Here is a 15,979-nt window from a genome sequence, read left to right as displayed (position 1 = left end):
GCAATGCTACCAAATGCAGCACTGCCTTTTGTGTACAATTTGTCTAACTGTTTAACTTGATCGGAAGTAATTCTCCCAGGGGCTGGTTGGTTTGATTTCTTTTTCTGCCTCTTCAAAGTTTCTCTGGTCGTTGCCAGAAGCTTTTGTTTTCTTTCGCTGGGATTTTGAAGCAACTTCTTTGTCCGACTCATATTCCAAAAATTGCAGTCTCTCTTCAGATGATAAATTTAGAAACTTTTTGGCGTATGTGTTACAAGTCAAATGCGAACCAATATCGAGATGCGTTAATACACTGAATTGTTCGAAAGATAGTTTGCAAGTGTTTTGCTGTAGATTGTAAAGAAACGTAGCAGCAAGAACTTCTGTATTTGTACCATTAATAAGCAATCTCTTTGATGAGTCCAAGGAAACAGAATCTGATTCCTCTATTATGTCCAGTATTGAATTCGCTCTTTCAAACTTTATCCCCTTCAAGATTCTAATATCATTCAGCACTCCTTTTTTGATAGTCGATGTGTTGTCTGTCGTAAATGATTTCGCCACAGACTCGTTTATTGTACTTCTATCATCCACTGAAGCGTCAGTTTGTTGTTCTGCATCCTGTTGCGAGGCAGAAGGAGCTGATGGTGACTTGTTTCGCTGGAGAAGTGATATCTGCTTGACTGGATTGTGAATATTTTTGTTGCTGAGTAATTGAGAGACATGAGGTTGTTCTCTTGTATACATCTGTTTAGGTATTAACACAAACTCTTCAGTATGCATTTTGTTCTAGATATTCAATGCAGGGTAATGCTATGAGTTGAATGAGATTGTTGCCCGAGGGAGATTGAATTATTTTTAACCGTTCAGTTTTCCCTACTTTCCTGTTCGAAAGTTGACGCAGAGTTTTTTCAAATTTTTTTAGTTCTTTTTTATTGACTGGAACAACCCCAGAGAGTACGTTCATCACACAGTCACTCGGAAACCAAATGAAGTCGCCGTCTTTAAGTAACTCGGATTCAATGTTGGAGTTCTTGTTTGTGCTATTTGCCCATTGCTTGAGCATAAGCAAATGTTTCCTTTTCATTCGTAATTGGTGTAACAACGGCTTCCTCCGAAGGAATGTAAAAACTTGAAGGATTAGGTCCAATAATATGTGACGCAAATCGTAAACCCTGACTGGTTTTGGGATCGAGATCAATAATAAAATGTCCAAAGGGCTCCGCAGTTGCTAGTTTGTATGCTTCTTTTATCAGTTGGAGACAATTCAACTGTTTTCCAATATATTCAATTTGTGGAATGTCACGAAGCGACTTGAATAATATTATGTGTGTTGTATTCAGTTCAATGGTTCTGGACCATTTGCTTTGATGGAACAAATTATGCTTGACGTATATAACATGTAATTTGCGATGACGTCCTGAGGTAGCTATTTTTACAAATTCTTTATCGTTGAAGATTTCTTCACATGAATCGTCATAGATAAGCTGACAATGTGATAGATTTTTTGTTATATCAAAGCCTGAGTATTTTAGGAACTCAATCCCTGAAATAACTTGTTGCATATCGTTGAAATGTGGTTGGAACTCTTTGTAAAAATAATAAATTTTCTCAAAACGTGGATAAAAGGTCGAACCTTTCAGCATCCGAAACAAGAGTTCTGTTTTACCACAACCACTTGGTCCTACAAAAGACATGAATACCCTGTCATGTGTAAGAATAACTTTGTTCATAGTTTGGGATTAGGTAAAATGTAACCAACTAAACTCGATAAGAGAGCAATCCAAATTGATTTCTCTTCACAGCTTTCTGATAATAGAAAGAGCATAGAGAAGCAAAGAATGATCATTAAGACAATGATACTAACTTGAACAAAAAATATTACTTCGGACCTAGGCACTGTTGAATTTGAACAACAACGCCATGGGGGCCTCTCCTTGTTGTTCACATCAAAGACTAAATTACTGATACCGGCGTCAGCCTCGTCTCTTTGATTCATTGGAGAAAAATAATTAATTGAAAAGTGAATTGAAACAAGAATGATACAAAATGTTAGATTTTTGAATTATTCTCTGGGCAACTGTTTCATGTACCAGAACTCAAACAAATTGAAACCTTTAATATGACTTTTTATCTCTAGTTTATAACAAACGGTTGATGAGTCATTTTCCTCGATCGATGGTTGACTGAAGACTTTTTCAACTTCGGGGTGTTCCAAGACAAATAATCTCAACTCATTCGGCATCTCAATAAGTGATAGCTCACGTTCTGGTGGTGTTTTTTTCAATCTAAATTGAGGAACTTTTTTGTCCGCCCATTGCTTCCAACGTGGGATTCGCTGCTCGTTGGGGGACTGCATAGGCTTCTGGTTTGTTTTGTTCAGAGCCATAATTGAACTGATTCCGATGTTCTCGAGCTCTCTGTTTATTTTTTACATACAGTTGGAAGTGATAGAAATTATCTATCACGGGCAGGAAAGCCCTAAAGCTGTCTAGCTCGTCGGGAGAAAGGGTAATGGTTGCAAAATAACGTTTTGCTGCTGCGCTATAAAGCGAATTGTAACGCGGTTGTTGTGCTGTGTTTGGTTTATTGTTGAGATAGTTCGCTCGGTTCTGTTGATCACTTGAAAAATTATTCTGTATTGGTGGAGAGGGATCCTGAAGTCTGTTGAATATTACAATCGGCTGATCGTCAAGTGGAGTCAAGCAAGTGAATATCTTCAAGTTGTCTGACAGATAAGTTGTTAAAGTTGCCGTGTCTTCTCTGTACATCACTTTGTGTCCACTGTGAGAATATTCTTGCTTTACGTTCCGCGCAGTGATTTGATAATTGATCGTTTGTTAAACGAAAGTTTGAATGAAGATAACAGGAGGGAACTTGTTCTTCTGATATTATCTCTGAGATTCGGGGACAATTTAGATCCTCCAGATTATAAACAGTTTTTTGTAAAAGCTTACTGAGGAGCTCACACTTTTCAATGCCTTTGGCAAAAAAGTTTTTCCGTGTGAATCGGAAACTGAAACTCAGACAGATTGTTTTCAAATCACAGTAAGGTATATCACCTTCGTCCCAATCAAGACCGTGTAGGTTATTGGTCAGCCAAATAACAGTTTGTCTATCGCTTAAATCAGCAAATTTAAGCGGTGGTTTGAAAAATATTGTATCGTTGTAACTGGAACACAAACTGAGTTCTTTAATAATAAAACCAAGTGACTTGAGGTTGAAACCTTCGAGATCGAGGACAATAATATTTGTGGTTTTGCTGCCAAAATTTTCTAACATTCCAATTCACGAAACAATTGTGAATGAAAAATTTTCACTGAAAGAATGAATAATATTCCTGTCAGGTGTCCAAAAAGACAATTGTTTACTGGTGAGTAACGGAAAGCGTAAACATATCCAGGGCCTTTGTTTCGGCAATCTTTTATAAATCCAGCGGCGTAATGCAGTGCAGCATGAAGTCGTAGCACTTTGCTCCGTTTCAATAAGGGATCTAGTCTTGAATTATCAATTCCAATGAAACCACCATAGGGTCTAAATTTAAGTGCTATTTCTCCGTCAAATTCTGGATCTAACAAAGAACAAGCAGCTACGAAATATAATTGTCGATAAGATATGTGTGTAAAATTTATGTTACCTCTCAGTGATAAAACTTTCTCATGAATGAGCTTGATGTCTTTTGTTCCTATTGTGTTCATTATTTACTGTTTACTAAACGTGAGCGTTTAGAGTTTTTGTTTATAAATCTTTCAATTCTGATTGGTTGTCAACTTGAATAATAAATCAAGCACTCCGATTGGGCATGATTGGGCATAATATTGGGCATGATATGTGTGTAAAATTTATGTTACCTCTCAGTGATAAAACTTTCTCATGAATGAGCTTGATGTCTTTTGTTCCTATTGTGTTCATTATTTACTGTTTAGTGAACGTTAGCGTTTAGAGTTTTTGTTTATAAATCTTTCAATTCTGATTGGTTGTCAACTTGAATAATAAATCAAGCACTCCGATTGGACGTGTTTGGGCATGATCCGATGACTCTCTACTCAATATATCATTAATGATTTTATACATCTGCTAACAGGTTAGTTATTTTTTTTGTTTTTGTCCCATTTATGTGTACATTTATGGACATAAGTGATTATGACCATAATTGTACACATAATTACGTGAAAAATTTTTTCCTTGTACAACTCTGGTTTTTTTTATCAATGTGTATATTTATGTATGTATGTGTATGAATGTATGTATGTATGTATATATGTATGCGTGTATGTATGTACGTATATATGTATGTATGAATGTATGTATTTATGTATGTATGTATGTATATATGTATGTAAGTATGCATGCATTGTGGTGTATGTTTGTGGTAATTGTAATTGGCTGATGTTTAGCGGAGTGTTTGGGGTGTGGTGGTAAGATGAATGTTGTTGTTTATCACACCAAACGTGTTTCACAACTTCTCATATTGATTAAAAGTGAAATAGCGTTGAAAATTTTTGGACCCCATTTTCATAACATTTGACATTGATTAAAGCCAAAAAATTGACAAAAATTTTTTAGACCCCATTTTGCAAAAATTTTTACAAGTTATTGTCCCCTATGGGACCAAAATTTCATTTTTCGAAAAAAGTGTGTCCGACAATTTTTTTCACTCACAAAACATGTTTCACAACATTTCACGTTGATTGAAGCCAAAAAATCGACAAAAATTTTTTCGAACCATTTTTCAAAATTTTTTATAAGTTATTGTCCCCCTATGGGACCAAAATTTCAATTTTTGAAATAAGTGTTTCCGACAAATTTTTTTACTCACAAAATGTGTTTCACAACATTTCACGTTGATTGAAGCCAAAAAATTGACAAAAATTTTTTCGAACCAATTTTTCAAAATTTTTTATAAGTTATTGTCCCCCTAGGGGACCAAAATTTCAGTTTTTGAAAAAAGTGTTTTCGACAATTTTTTTCACTTACAAAACATGTTTCACAACATTTCACGTTGATTGAAGCCAAAAAAATCGACAAAAAATTTTTTTTTCGAACCAATTTTTCAAAATTATTACAAGTTATTGTCCCCCGATGGGACAAAAAATTCAATTTTCGAAAAAGGTGTTTCCGACTACTTTTTTTTTACTCACAGAACATGTTTCAAACTAGTTCACATCTTTTAGAGACAAAAACATCAAATTTTTGTGAATTACAATTTTTTTTTCAGAAAAAAAAAATAGGAGCTGATCAGAACCACAACGGGGGGGACATTATGTATTAAGATAGGGAATGCAGAAATTGTCCCCTAGGTGGGCACTTAGGTGGACATTTACTGCGAATTTGCGTTAAATGTCCCCCTAAGTGTCCCCCCTAGGGGGACAATTTCTGCATTCCCTATCTTAATACATAATGTCCCCCCCCCCGGTGTGGTTCTAGTCAGCTTTTTATACTACTGTCGTGGTTTTAAATTTCTTCAAAAACAAAATTGTGTGTATTAGAATCGGGCTGATAACGCATCTGCGAGACTTTAATGAAAACGAGACAGCCTATTATGCTCTTAAAACATCAAACATGACAAAATATTTCGAAAAACTTCCAAAGTTCATTTCAGATTTTGGTGGCGAATTTTCAATTACCGATAAAATTGCCTCAAGCTGTCCACATCTATTTTTCTAGAAAAACCAATCAAGGCATAAGCGAACGTGACCTACATTGAGTAAAGTTCAGATGCAGAAAAGAATATTTAATTTTTGGGGCGAGAATTGTTTGTTTGTGCGCGCGATTGTGTGGATGTATGTATAGGTGTGCGTATTTGTATGATGTTTGGTGTGTGTAGGAGAGAGAGAAAGAGAATTAGTGCTAGAGAAATAGTTCCTTTAGACACGAACAGAGGCAGAGTGCAAAAACTCTCAGAAATCTCGAAAAATTGAAGTTACTTTTTTGCTCCAAATTGTTGCTCTAATTATGTCGAATAATGAGACTGTATGTTTATAAGTCTCGCTGATAACACGTCTGCGAGGTCTTAGACTTTAATTTTGCCCTTGTGCTCTAGAAATATCAAAGATGAAAAATGTTTCGAAAAACAGAAAGTTCTTTTCAGATTTGTGCCATTTTAACAATTACCGATACAATCGCCTCAAGAGTTCCAAACCCATTGCTGCAGAAAAAATCAAGATATGAAAGAATGAAGAAACGTTAAGTGAAGATAAGATGCCTAAAAATGCGGTTGTATGGGTATATCTAAGTGTCTTTGAGTTTGTTATGTGAGAGAGAAACAGAGAGAGAGAGAAAGAGAATTAGTGTGAGAGAAGTAGTTCCTGTAAATGTTAGACATAGATAGAGGCAGTCTGCAAAAACTGCCAGAAATCATGTAAAGTTGGAGAAGTTAAAATTTTTTTGCTACAAATTGTGGCTTTAAATATTTCGTATCATGAGACTATGTTTCTAAGTATCGCTGATAACACTTCTGCGAGGTCTTGAAAAATTATTTATCTCATTGTGCTCTAGAAATATTAAAGGTGAAAAACACTTCGAAAAACTTTACTTAACTTTCCTGAATTTTCCATCAAAAACAACTACATTCAGTTTTGAAAAAGAATTTTTTCTGATCTTGTTTGTGTTCGTTATAATGTCAGAGCAAATGGTTCAAACTAATGTCCTCTGGTATAATAAATACAAACAAAACAGGGAGTGGGAGAGCATATGGGTTGCCTGGTTGAAAAATTTAATACAATTGTTCGTAATTGTTTCTGAAAATGAGAACAATATTTCTGTATTGCTCTTCGAGCTGATCTTTTCCAAAGTTGGGGCGTTTCTGAAAGTGGAAGAACCAACCTGTTTTAATTTTGAAACTTTTGAAAAAAGAAGTTGTCTTTTTTTCAGTTCACACAAAAATTAATAAGCCTTCCTGTTTCTCTGAAAATGCTCTTACTTGAAAGAGTGATAAGGTCATAACAAAATATGTACTGATAACCAATGTTCTTCAACGCTTCCCAATAAGTGTTTTTAAGAATGACTCAACTTTTCTGTACTTGTTAGACACAAGTGGAGGCAGAGAGCAAAAAGTTTTCAGAAATATTGAAAAGTTAGAGAAATTCTTTAAGTTGGAAAAAGTTGGAAAAACCAAAATTGTGTTTAATTAAATCTTGCTGTTGACGTATCTGCGAGACTTTTTAAATGAAAACGAATACGCCTATTATGCTCTCCAAAAATCATAGATGACAAAATACTTGAAAAACTTCAAAACGTTCTTTTCAGATTTTTGTCGCGATTTTACAAATTCAATATTTTTGAAAGTGAGAAAAATATGTTTCACTTTTCTCTATTGCTCTTCGAACTGATCTTTTTGCAGACTTCGGGCGAAATTAGAAAAACCAATTTGTTTTTTATTTTTGAAACTTTGAAAGAAGAAGTAATAATTTTCTTTCCTTTTTCAGTTCACAGAAAAATTAACTTTTCCTTTTTCTGTAAATACTCTTACTTGGAAGGGTCAAAACGCAAAATTTACCTATAACCAATATTCCTCAGTGCTTTGAAATAAGAGCTTTAAGAATAGTTTTCAAAGTTCCTGTACATGTTAGACAGAAGTAGAGGCAGAGAGCAAAAAATTGTAGAAATATCGAAATTTAGAAAAATGCCTTAAGTTAGAAAAGTCTGCGGTTTTAAATTAATGGAAAACCAAAATTGTGTGTATTAAAATCAGTCTGTTAAGGCATCTGCGAGACTTTTTTGTGAAAACGAATACGGTTCCTGAAAACGAATACGGCTCCTGAATTAAGCTCCTGAAACATCAAAGATGAAAAAATATTTCGAAAAAATATTTCGAAAGTTCATTTCAGATTTTAGTGCTGATTTCACAATTACCCATAAAAATGCCTCAAGTTGTCCACATCTAAATTTCTATAAAAAACAATCATGGCTCATGGCATAAGTGAACGGTATAGTACATTGAGTAAAGCTCAGATGCCAAAAAAATATTTTATAAATTTTTGGTACGAGAATTGTATTGTGTGCGCGTTTGTGTGAATTTATGTATGGGTATGCGTATTTGTAAGATCTTTGGTATGGGTGTAGGAAAGAGAGAGAATTAGTATGAGAAATGGTTATTTTAAATGTTAGACACAAACAGCGGCAGGGTGCAAAATCTGTCAGAATTGTAAAATTGGATTTTTTTTTATTTGCTACAAATTGCTGGTTTAAGTGTCCAATAATGAGACTGTATTTTTCTAGGTATCGCTGATAAGACTGCGAGATTTTAAAAGTTAATTATCCCTTTGTTCTGGAAATATCAAAAATGAAAAATTTTTTGAAAGACATCAAAAAGTTCGTTTCAGATTTGTGCCATTTTTACTATTACCGATACAATCGCCTCAAGAATTCTAAACCCATTGTTCCAGAAAAAGCAATGAAGATATAAAAAGCGAGAAACCTTACGTAAAAATTAGATGCCAAAAAAGCGCTTGCATGAGTGTATCTAAGTGTATTTGAGTTTGTTATGTGCGTGGTATGTGTGTGTCAGAGAGAGAGAGAGAGAGAGAGAGAGAGAGAGAAAAAGAGAATTAGTTCAAGATAGTTGCTTTATATTTTGGACACACATAGAGGCAGAGTGCAAAAATTGTCTGACATGACAAAATCAGAAAAATTACCTATTATTCGCTACAAACTGCTAAGAAAATAAGTCCAAAACTGAGTTTTGACGTCTCGTTGATGACGCATCTTTGCGATCTTAAGAAATTAACTTTCTTATTTTGTTGATATATCAAAATTGAAATTAGTACTTCTTAAACTTCAAAAAGTTACCTTTCAATATTTAGTGGCAAAAATAGTTGCCCATAGAATTGCCTTAAAAATATTGCGCCTAGTTTTTAGAAAAAAAAACAAAAAAGATTTAAATGAACAGTGACACGGACCTTCAGTATTGGGCAATTTCCGAACATGAAATTGAAAAAAAATGTTTTACGGCGTTTTGCTTTGTAATTATTTGTTGGTATTTGTTTGCGTAATGTATGGTGTGTGGGCGTGTGTTTGCATGGTTTTTCTGTGTCTGTGTGTTTCAAATTGTTCTGCACTTGTTTTTAGATTTTGAAGGTTTGTTTTTGTTTGCCGAAAAAAGGCGGCTTTTTTGGTTCAAACAGAATAAGTAATTTTCTCCAATGCATATGTTGCTTTCGTATACTCCCATGCGTTTCTCTGACAGAATTTAAACGTTGTTTTTGCAACCTTGAGAGGTATATTGGAACTTTGTTCTACGCACAGACTCGCAGGAGCAGTCTTGTGTGTGTGTGTGTGTGTGTGTGTGCGTGCATGTATGTGTGTCGTTTTTTGGTAGTCTGACATATTCTGAAAAATGGCAGGTCTGAATTCACTCCTATGGAAGTATATGTGAACCTATGAATTGGTAGCTAATGGTTTTAATGATTTTGATTTATTTGTTTTCAAGAATGTCCGTGCTTTTTGAATCGTGCCTTTTTTAATTGCTCTTGAACGAAGTTCATAGCAATTATTGTAAACGTGTGTGTCTTTTCAATGCAAAATTTTCGCTTGACAATTTTGACTTTCCGCTTGACTTTTAAGCCCTTGACTTTTTGCGTTTCGCGTGGTCTGAAATTCTTGCTCAATCAGATGATTTCAAGCTGCTGAACTCAATTAGCGGTAATTTAATACTAAAAGTCAAATGAAAAGTGCGCCGAAACTGGTGTCATTTTTTACTTTAAATCTTAATAGTGGTATATGTTAACCTCTAATGTGGTTATTTGAAGCCCACTATTGAACTTCTTAGTCCCAATTGGGCCCCCCATCCCTCCCTCCTCCCCCCATTAGTGACAGGTCCCATCCACTATATTGTGAAGCAAACAATAATCTCTCTACTGGTTTTGATGATTTAACTGATGGTTTTTTTACTTTGACACTGTTTTCGTAAAAATTTTAGTGATTTGCTGATTTTGGTCACTTTTTTCGTGCTTTTTGTTCTCAAATAGTCCATTTAAAGAGAACACATTGATAATCAACTTCGCAAATATGTACGCTATTTTTCGCAACAGATCAAATTGTTCAGTTATAATCACAAGAATTCCAATATCGAACTCAACAAAGAATCCTGCAACAAAGAATTTATTGGAGCCATTTAAAGTCAAATATCGATTAAAATAGAATTATGTCATGTTTTAGCTTTGATGTCAATGTTGCTACGACTCTCTGAAAGCTATTCACACGTTAGTGATGACGCAAGTAGTCGAGAATGCTGTGAAATTGGACTGCGATTGGTTGCTTCTTCTCTTAAGAATCAGTCTCTCTCGATTGCGGCTTTCAAGCGACTCGCTCAGTTCAGAGCTGAATTCTACTTGAGATTGGCTCACATATCAAAGAAGTCTTCATTTGAGCAGGCGTTAGTTGACTATGACATCGCGGCTGAAATTTATGGTTAGTGACGCTGAACGTTGGGGTGTCGGTCGCCAAAAAATTAATTTACATTACTGTTCTCTATTACTATGATTATTAATTGCTCTCAAACGAAGTTTGTAGCAATTATGTAGTCCTGTCGGTCTTTTTTATGCGATTTTTCGCTTGACCAATTTTTCGTTTGACGCATTTGACTTTTCGTCCTCAAAAACGGGATAAACAGCGGGCATTAAGTGCTCTTAGAGCCTTTCAGCTCACTAGTCTTCAAGTACGCGATTCACTCCCCCCCCCCCCCGCCGCTGCGCTTTCTTACACCCCGTCAATTAAGCTAAAGCTAGACTCACTAAACCGTGCCTGGCTACTAACGAAGCCAACCGCTCGCCGGTCGTTTGAGAGCAATTCGCCCGACGTTAGTCGGTTATGTTTAAAATATATTTCGGTAAACAAAATATTTCAAAGAAATAAGCCTTTTAGTGGTCTGTTTTAGAGCAGGTGGGTTTGGCAGAAGAGACAGCAGATTGCTACTTGAGTATGGGACAGATCTACATGCGACAGTCTCTTCTTCAGAATAGTCTCTCTTTACTCACAAAGTCACTCACCCTCGTCCAAGGAAGCAGTTAGTCACCTTGCTCTTTAGATATATAATGTAGTGGTTGCCCGCTATACGCTCGCTGTTTTTTCTACGGTGAACTCGATGGATAGTGCTTTTATGAGAGCATTGACGATGTATGCGCTCAGAAAACAAGTGAGCATTCGAATCGCTTTTTTTACTACATGTATACATGAGCTTTTAATGCTTTATAGTTCAGAACTGTGTTTGGGGAGTTGACTAGTCTGCTAACCGCTACACCGGCTGGTTTTTTAGCGCTAAAACTTACGCATCTTTTATGACCTCCATCTCATTGCTTGTTTCCTTAACACTACCGACTAAATTGTTTGTAGTAGCTGTAAGCTGAGTGGAGCTATACTGCGGTTTCTGTGGTCTTCAAAGAATTGGAATTGTATTGGGGAGCTGTTTTTTTTTAAGATCTGTTCACACATTTTCATGATTTTTGAGCTCATGATTTTGGTCACGCCAAAACAGTAAGTGGAGCGAAAAAGCAAGTGCTCTTGCGGTGGGAATTTTTTCAAGTTTTAAAGTAGAGTAAGAAAAGGAGGTTTCAACAAAAATTCTCTTTCTCGCTAGTGGTTTTTTGTTCACATGCGGCGTTTTGACATTCACTTGACACATGCGGCTGTTTTTTTTTCGCTTTTTGCGGATTTTTTTTCTAAATAATTTTCTCATTTCGTGTATTGTCCAATCTAGGTCTGGTTTCTTGTTCACTCAATGAAAGTTTATATGTATTTTAAGTTCACATTTTTATGATTTTTGAAGTCAATTTAAAGTAGCGATTTTGATCACGCCGTAACAGGAAATAGAGTGAAAAAGCGAGTGGTTTTGCGGAGTAACCTTTTCCACTAGAAATTTAACGTTGAATTTGGTGTTTGAACAAAATTTCAGCATTCTCGATCGTGAATTTTTATTTCACATGCGGCAATTTGACTTTTTACTATTTTCGAATTTTTTGATCAGATTTTGTTCTAAATGGTTTTCTCAATCAACATTAGTTTCCAATTTAAGGTATAGTGCTTTTGTTAAGTCAATGACCATTCTTTGAATTGTTGCTCAGGACCTGTCCTGTTAATTTTTTGTTTTTTTTTGTCGGACGTTTTTTTGTTTTACATTTGATCACACCGCAAAGCTGAAAGTCAAATTTTCTGAATGATTTCTTCTCACTAACGGCATTTGCGCGCGTGACGCCATTTCTCACCCAGTCTAGCAAAAATTTTTTAAAGCCATTTGCGTGATAAGATTTTGATTATACATGACTATCTAACTTAATGAAATGACTTTAGCGCTTTAAAACTTAAGTTTATTTTGAACTAGTTTTTAAGTCCAAAGGATCTCATGTGTGAAAAAGGTCCTATTAAAAGGGTTTTTGCGGAATCAAGTTTAAGAAACCTGATTTATTTATCGCTGGGTGTTTTTTACACAGTTTTTTGCGGCATCGATAATTTATTCAACTTTACAGATCTGTATCTGTTTTATCAATAGTATACGACAGTCCGTTTCGCAGGTATTCCCACAATGTGTCGGCTATGTTTTCACCTTCGCAGTTCTGAGTTTTTGTCTCGGGGTTGAGCTCATAGACCGGGCTCTTAGCCTGTTATTGAGGTGTAAACAGGCGCAAATTTTGCGAAGTAGCACTAGTAGAGGATTCAAACTGATATTTTTCTGGAGTTTAGTGCTACAAGCATTGCGCCACCTGGTCTTACCTCTCTAAATTGCGCGTGCTTACGGCCCCTTACTCTTGTTAGTTGCGCTCAAATTTTTCTTGAAAGACTAGTCTCTATGTTTGCGATTCACAAAAACTTATGTGTAGCGATAAGTTCGTGTCTTGAAGGGCGTTTCTTTGAGTTTTGGGACCCCTGTACTCCTCCACGCACACCCACCCACTGATTTTCGCTGAGTTGGCACAGATGTTCTCTCATAAGCTAGGGACGTGGCCGGATTTGTTTTTTGATAGCTGCGAAGCGACAGCGGCTATTATTGGGGAAATCGTGGTTTTTTACAGTTGAAAGAATGAATTGTATTAAGTCAAATTAGAGTATTGATTTTGGTCACGCCGAAACCAGAAGTGGAACGAAAAAGTAAGTGGTTTTTGGGCGTGAATTTTTTTGGCTCTAATTTTAAAGTAGAGTGAGAAAACGGTGTTTTAACAAAAATGAGCTTTATTGCTAGTGATTTTTTGTATACATGCGGCAATTTGAGTTTGATTTTGTGCTATTTCGATTTTTTGGATCGGATTTTTCTTAATGGTTTTCCCACTCCATTCATAGTTCATTCTAGGCCTAGTTTTTTTGTTTGAACCAAATGTTCATTTGCTATTGGTTTTTTGTTCACATGCTGCTTTTTGCCATTGATTGTTTTTTTTATTTTGTTTTTTTTTAGAAATGGTTTTCCTAATTCACTCATACCCGTTCTAGGTCTAGTTTTTTGTTTGGTCAATAAACATTCTATGAATTGTACGTCAGGGCTTGTCCTGCTCTGTTAATTCGTCGTCTCCATCGATGATTCTTACGACCTGACTTCTTGGAATCGACTTTTTCAATGACTTCAGTGACTTCTACTGCTTTGCATGTGTGACGTCATTTCTGCTTTTAGGTCATATGCGTGACATACCTCACTAAAAAATGACTTCTGAATTTACTTATGGCACTTAAATTTTTTGAACGTTTACTAGTTAAAGATCAATAGTGTGTGTTTAAGCAGTGCCGAACTTATATGCCCTAATTCTTGAGTATTAGTCTTGATTTCTTAATTTCGAATATCAATTTTGAAAAAGCTTGTTCAAGATCTGTTATCTTATTTCTTTAGTTGTTTCAATTCATGGAAGGCCACAAGCGTCTGTCGCGGCTATTTTCCGACAATCTGCCGGCTATGTTTCCTACAACAACATTTGTGCGCACCAAAACTTCAAAATAATGCTATCAATTTCAAAAGGTCCTCACCTCTTAACCCAGTGGTGAACATAGAAACAAGTACACAACGTATTTGCTCTGGAACTAATTAATTGACGTTTGTAGCAATTAAATTAGTCAGGTGGTCTTTTAGTAATTTTTTTGCCTGACCGATTTTTTGGTCTGACCTATTTGACTTTTCGTCCTCAAAAGTGGGATAAAAAGGTAACGCGCGAACGGCATCAAGTGGCTGAACAGCTCTCCTAGAGCCTTACCTTTAGAGCCTCACGACTAGTCTAAGCATGCGATTCACAAACTGTTTTGAAAATGCAGTTTCATGGTATGAAGTCGGCGCTTAATATTAAAATTATGACCCCGATGCCAACGTTTAAGAGCCAGCCGTTTGAGAGCAATTCGCCAGACGTTAGTCGGTTATGTTCAAAATTTGTTTTCAGATTCCGAGTGCGAGCAGCGTACTTTACAACTTCTATACAAAGTCTATTCTTTGTTGGGATTGGACGACAAAGCCGCTGCGGCTCTCAGTTCTTGTGTATCAGTTGCCCTGAATAGACATAAAAACAATGCAGCCTCACGGCCGTCGAATCCGGATTCTGTAACAAGCGAAGTTAGTAAAAATGGCATTCAAAACGTGCCACTGGAATCTGCAAGTGCGGGCTTGTTGCAGTTAGTGGGGGAATTAAAGAAAGTTCTGGACAAAGTGGGATCAAGCAGTACGAAGATAGGCAAAGGAAAAGAAAGAGAGTTGAAACGGGCGATTGACAGGAGCAGTTTATATGATGGCACTGAGGATGGAAGAACTGAATCGACGTCACTCTTGTCACCTGCTGAGGGTGTAAATGAAAGGAGCGGTGTTTCTGTATTGGCTGATGAAGAGTCCTCTTCCAGTCATTCAACTCCATTGCTCAGTCCTCACATTTCGGTGAGATTTTGATTTAAAAAATTCTCTCAGGCAATGACAGTACTTTTTTAAGTCTTGTTGGTCTAGTATTTCAAATTTTTGAGTGACGAATCTTTTCTTTTTTATCGACGATTTTAATTGCTGTCAACGAAGTTTAAAGAAATAATGGTAGACGTGTCTTTTTATGCAAAATTTTTGCCTGACCGTTTGTTTCGATTGACATTTTCGTCCTGTACTTTTTGAGCTTTGCTCGATCTAAATTGGTCTCTCATTCACAATTTGAAGCAGCTGTATTCAATTTGCTACAGTTCATTATCAAAAGTCAAATGAAAAATGCCTCGAAATTGGTTTCATCTTCGCTTTGCTATTGGTCTCTAATAACCTCGAATATTCTTCTAGTTATTTCACGACTTTTATCAATTTTGACATCTTCATTTTGCGTGATCAAAATTGCTCTCCCATTCACAATTGTAAGCATGTGAAGTTTAGAAGGAGTTGAGGAGTGTTCCTGGTGCAAAAGAGTCATCAAGTGAGAGTGAACTGAATGTCAAGGCGAAGAGACGCAATGGCGAGTCAGCAGCTCAAAATTAGTAAGTTTTCTGTCTTTGCAGTGAAAATATACTGTCAGTCAATTAATTGATTTCCACATTAGTTTTTAAATTGTGAATTAGAGCATTAAAAATAAATGAGTGAGCTTTCAAAGGAGTTTACAAAAAAGCGATTGTGGTGTGCAGCGGTTTTATCGTCATCTACTTGAAACAAGTAAAATAATTATAATAATAATGAATTTTTCCAAATACATATCGAGTAATTCACTTAATGATTACACAAACAGTTTACAATCAAGAAGTTATATGCATTTGGGGAGAACATCAAATAGGTCAATGGACCTGTCAGAGTGATGTCTCCTCTGGACAAATTTGAGCTTTATCATTTTTGTTCTATCATCGACAACCTCACAATAAAAATGGCTTTTTCCCAAGAACATCAAGTTAGTCAGTGTTTATAATCAAGGAAAGTATATTTAGAAAAGACCATGAGAAAACAAACAACTACCAAAAAACATTTACCAACTCGCTACCACCTAGAATAAAGTTATCCTTAAAATCATGAACTAGCTTTTCTAACTGATATTTTTCAGCAGACATTATTGATTTGATTAGATTTTCATCCATTTGAAGAATTTTATTA

At 35.8% G+C, this 15,979-nt stretch overlaps 1 protein-coding gene across 2 annotated transcripts in view; it reads left to right on the top strand.

Moving 5' to 3' along the window:
* The window catches only part of LOC142349227 (uncharacterized), a 96,648-nt gene that overhangs the window by 27,369 nt on the left and 53,300 nt on the right, over positions 1 to 15,979 (top strand). For both annotated transcript variants that reach the window (XM_075400650.1, XM_075400651.1), the window contains exons 2-5: positions 10,138 to 10,389; positions 10,856 to 10,984; positions 14,325 to 14,809; positions 15,278 to 15,378. In XM_075400650.1, the coding sequence (XP_075256765.1) occupies positions 10,138 to 10,389; positions 10,856 to 10,984; positions 14,325 to 14,809; positions 15,278 to 15,378 (967 nt within the window). The remainder of the gene's footprint in view (positions 1 to 10,137; positions 10,390 to 10,855; positions 10,985 to 14,324; positions 14,810 to 15,277; positions 15,379 to 15,979) is intronic.

This window comes from Convolutriloba macropyga, chromosome 11 (genome assembly GCF_964194025.1).
Source record: "Convolutriloba macropyga chromosome 11, txConMacr16.3, whole genome shotgun sequence".
NCBI classification, from domain to species: domain Eukaryota; kingdom Metazoa; phylum Xenacoelomorpha; order Acoela; family Convolutidae; genus Convolutriloba; species Convolutriloba macropyga.
This window is presented reverse-complemented; position numbering and strand designations above follow the sequence as displayed.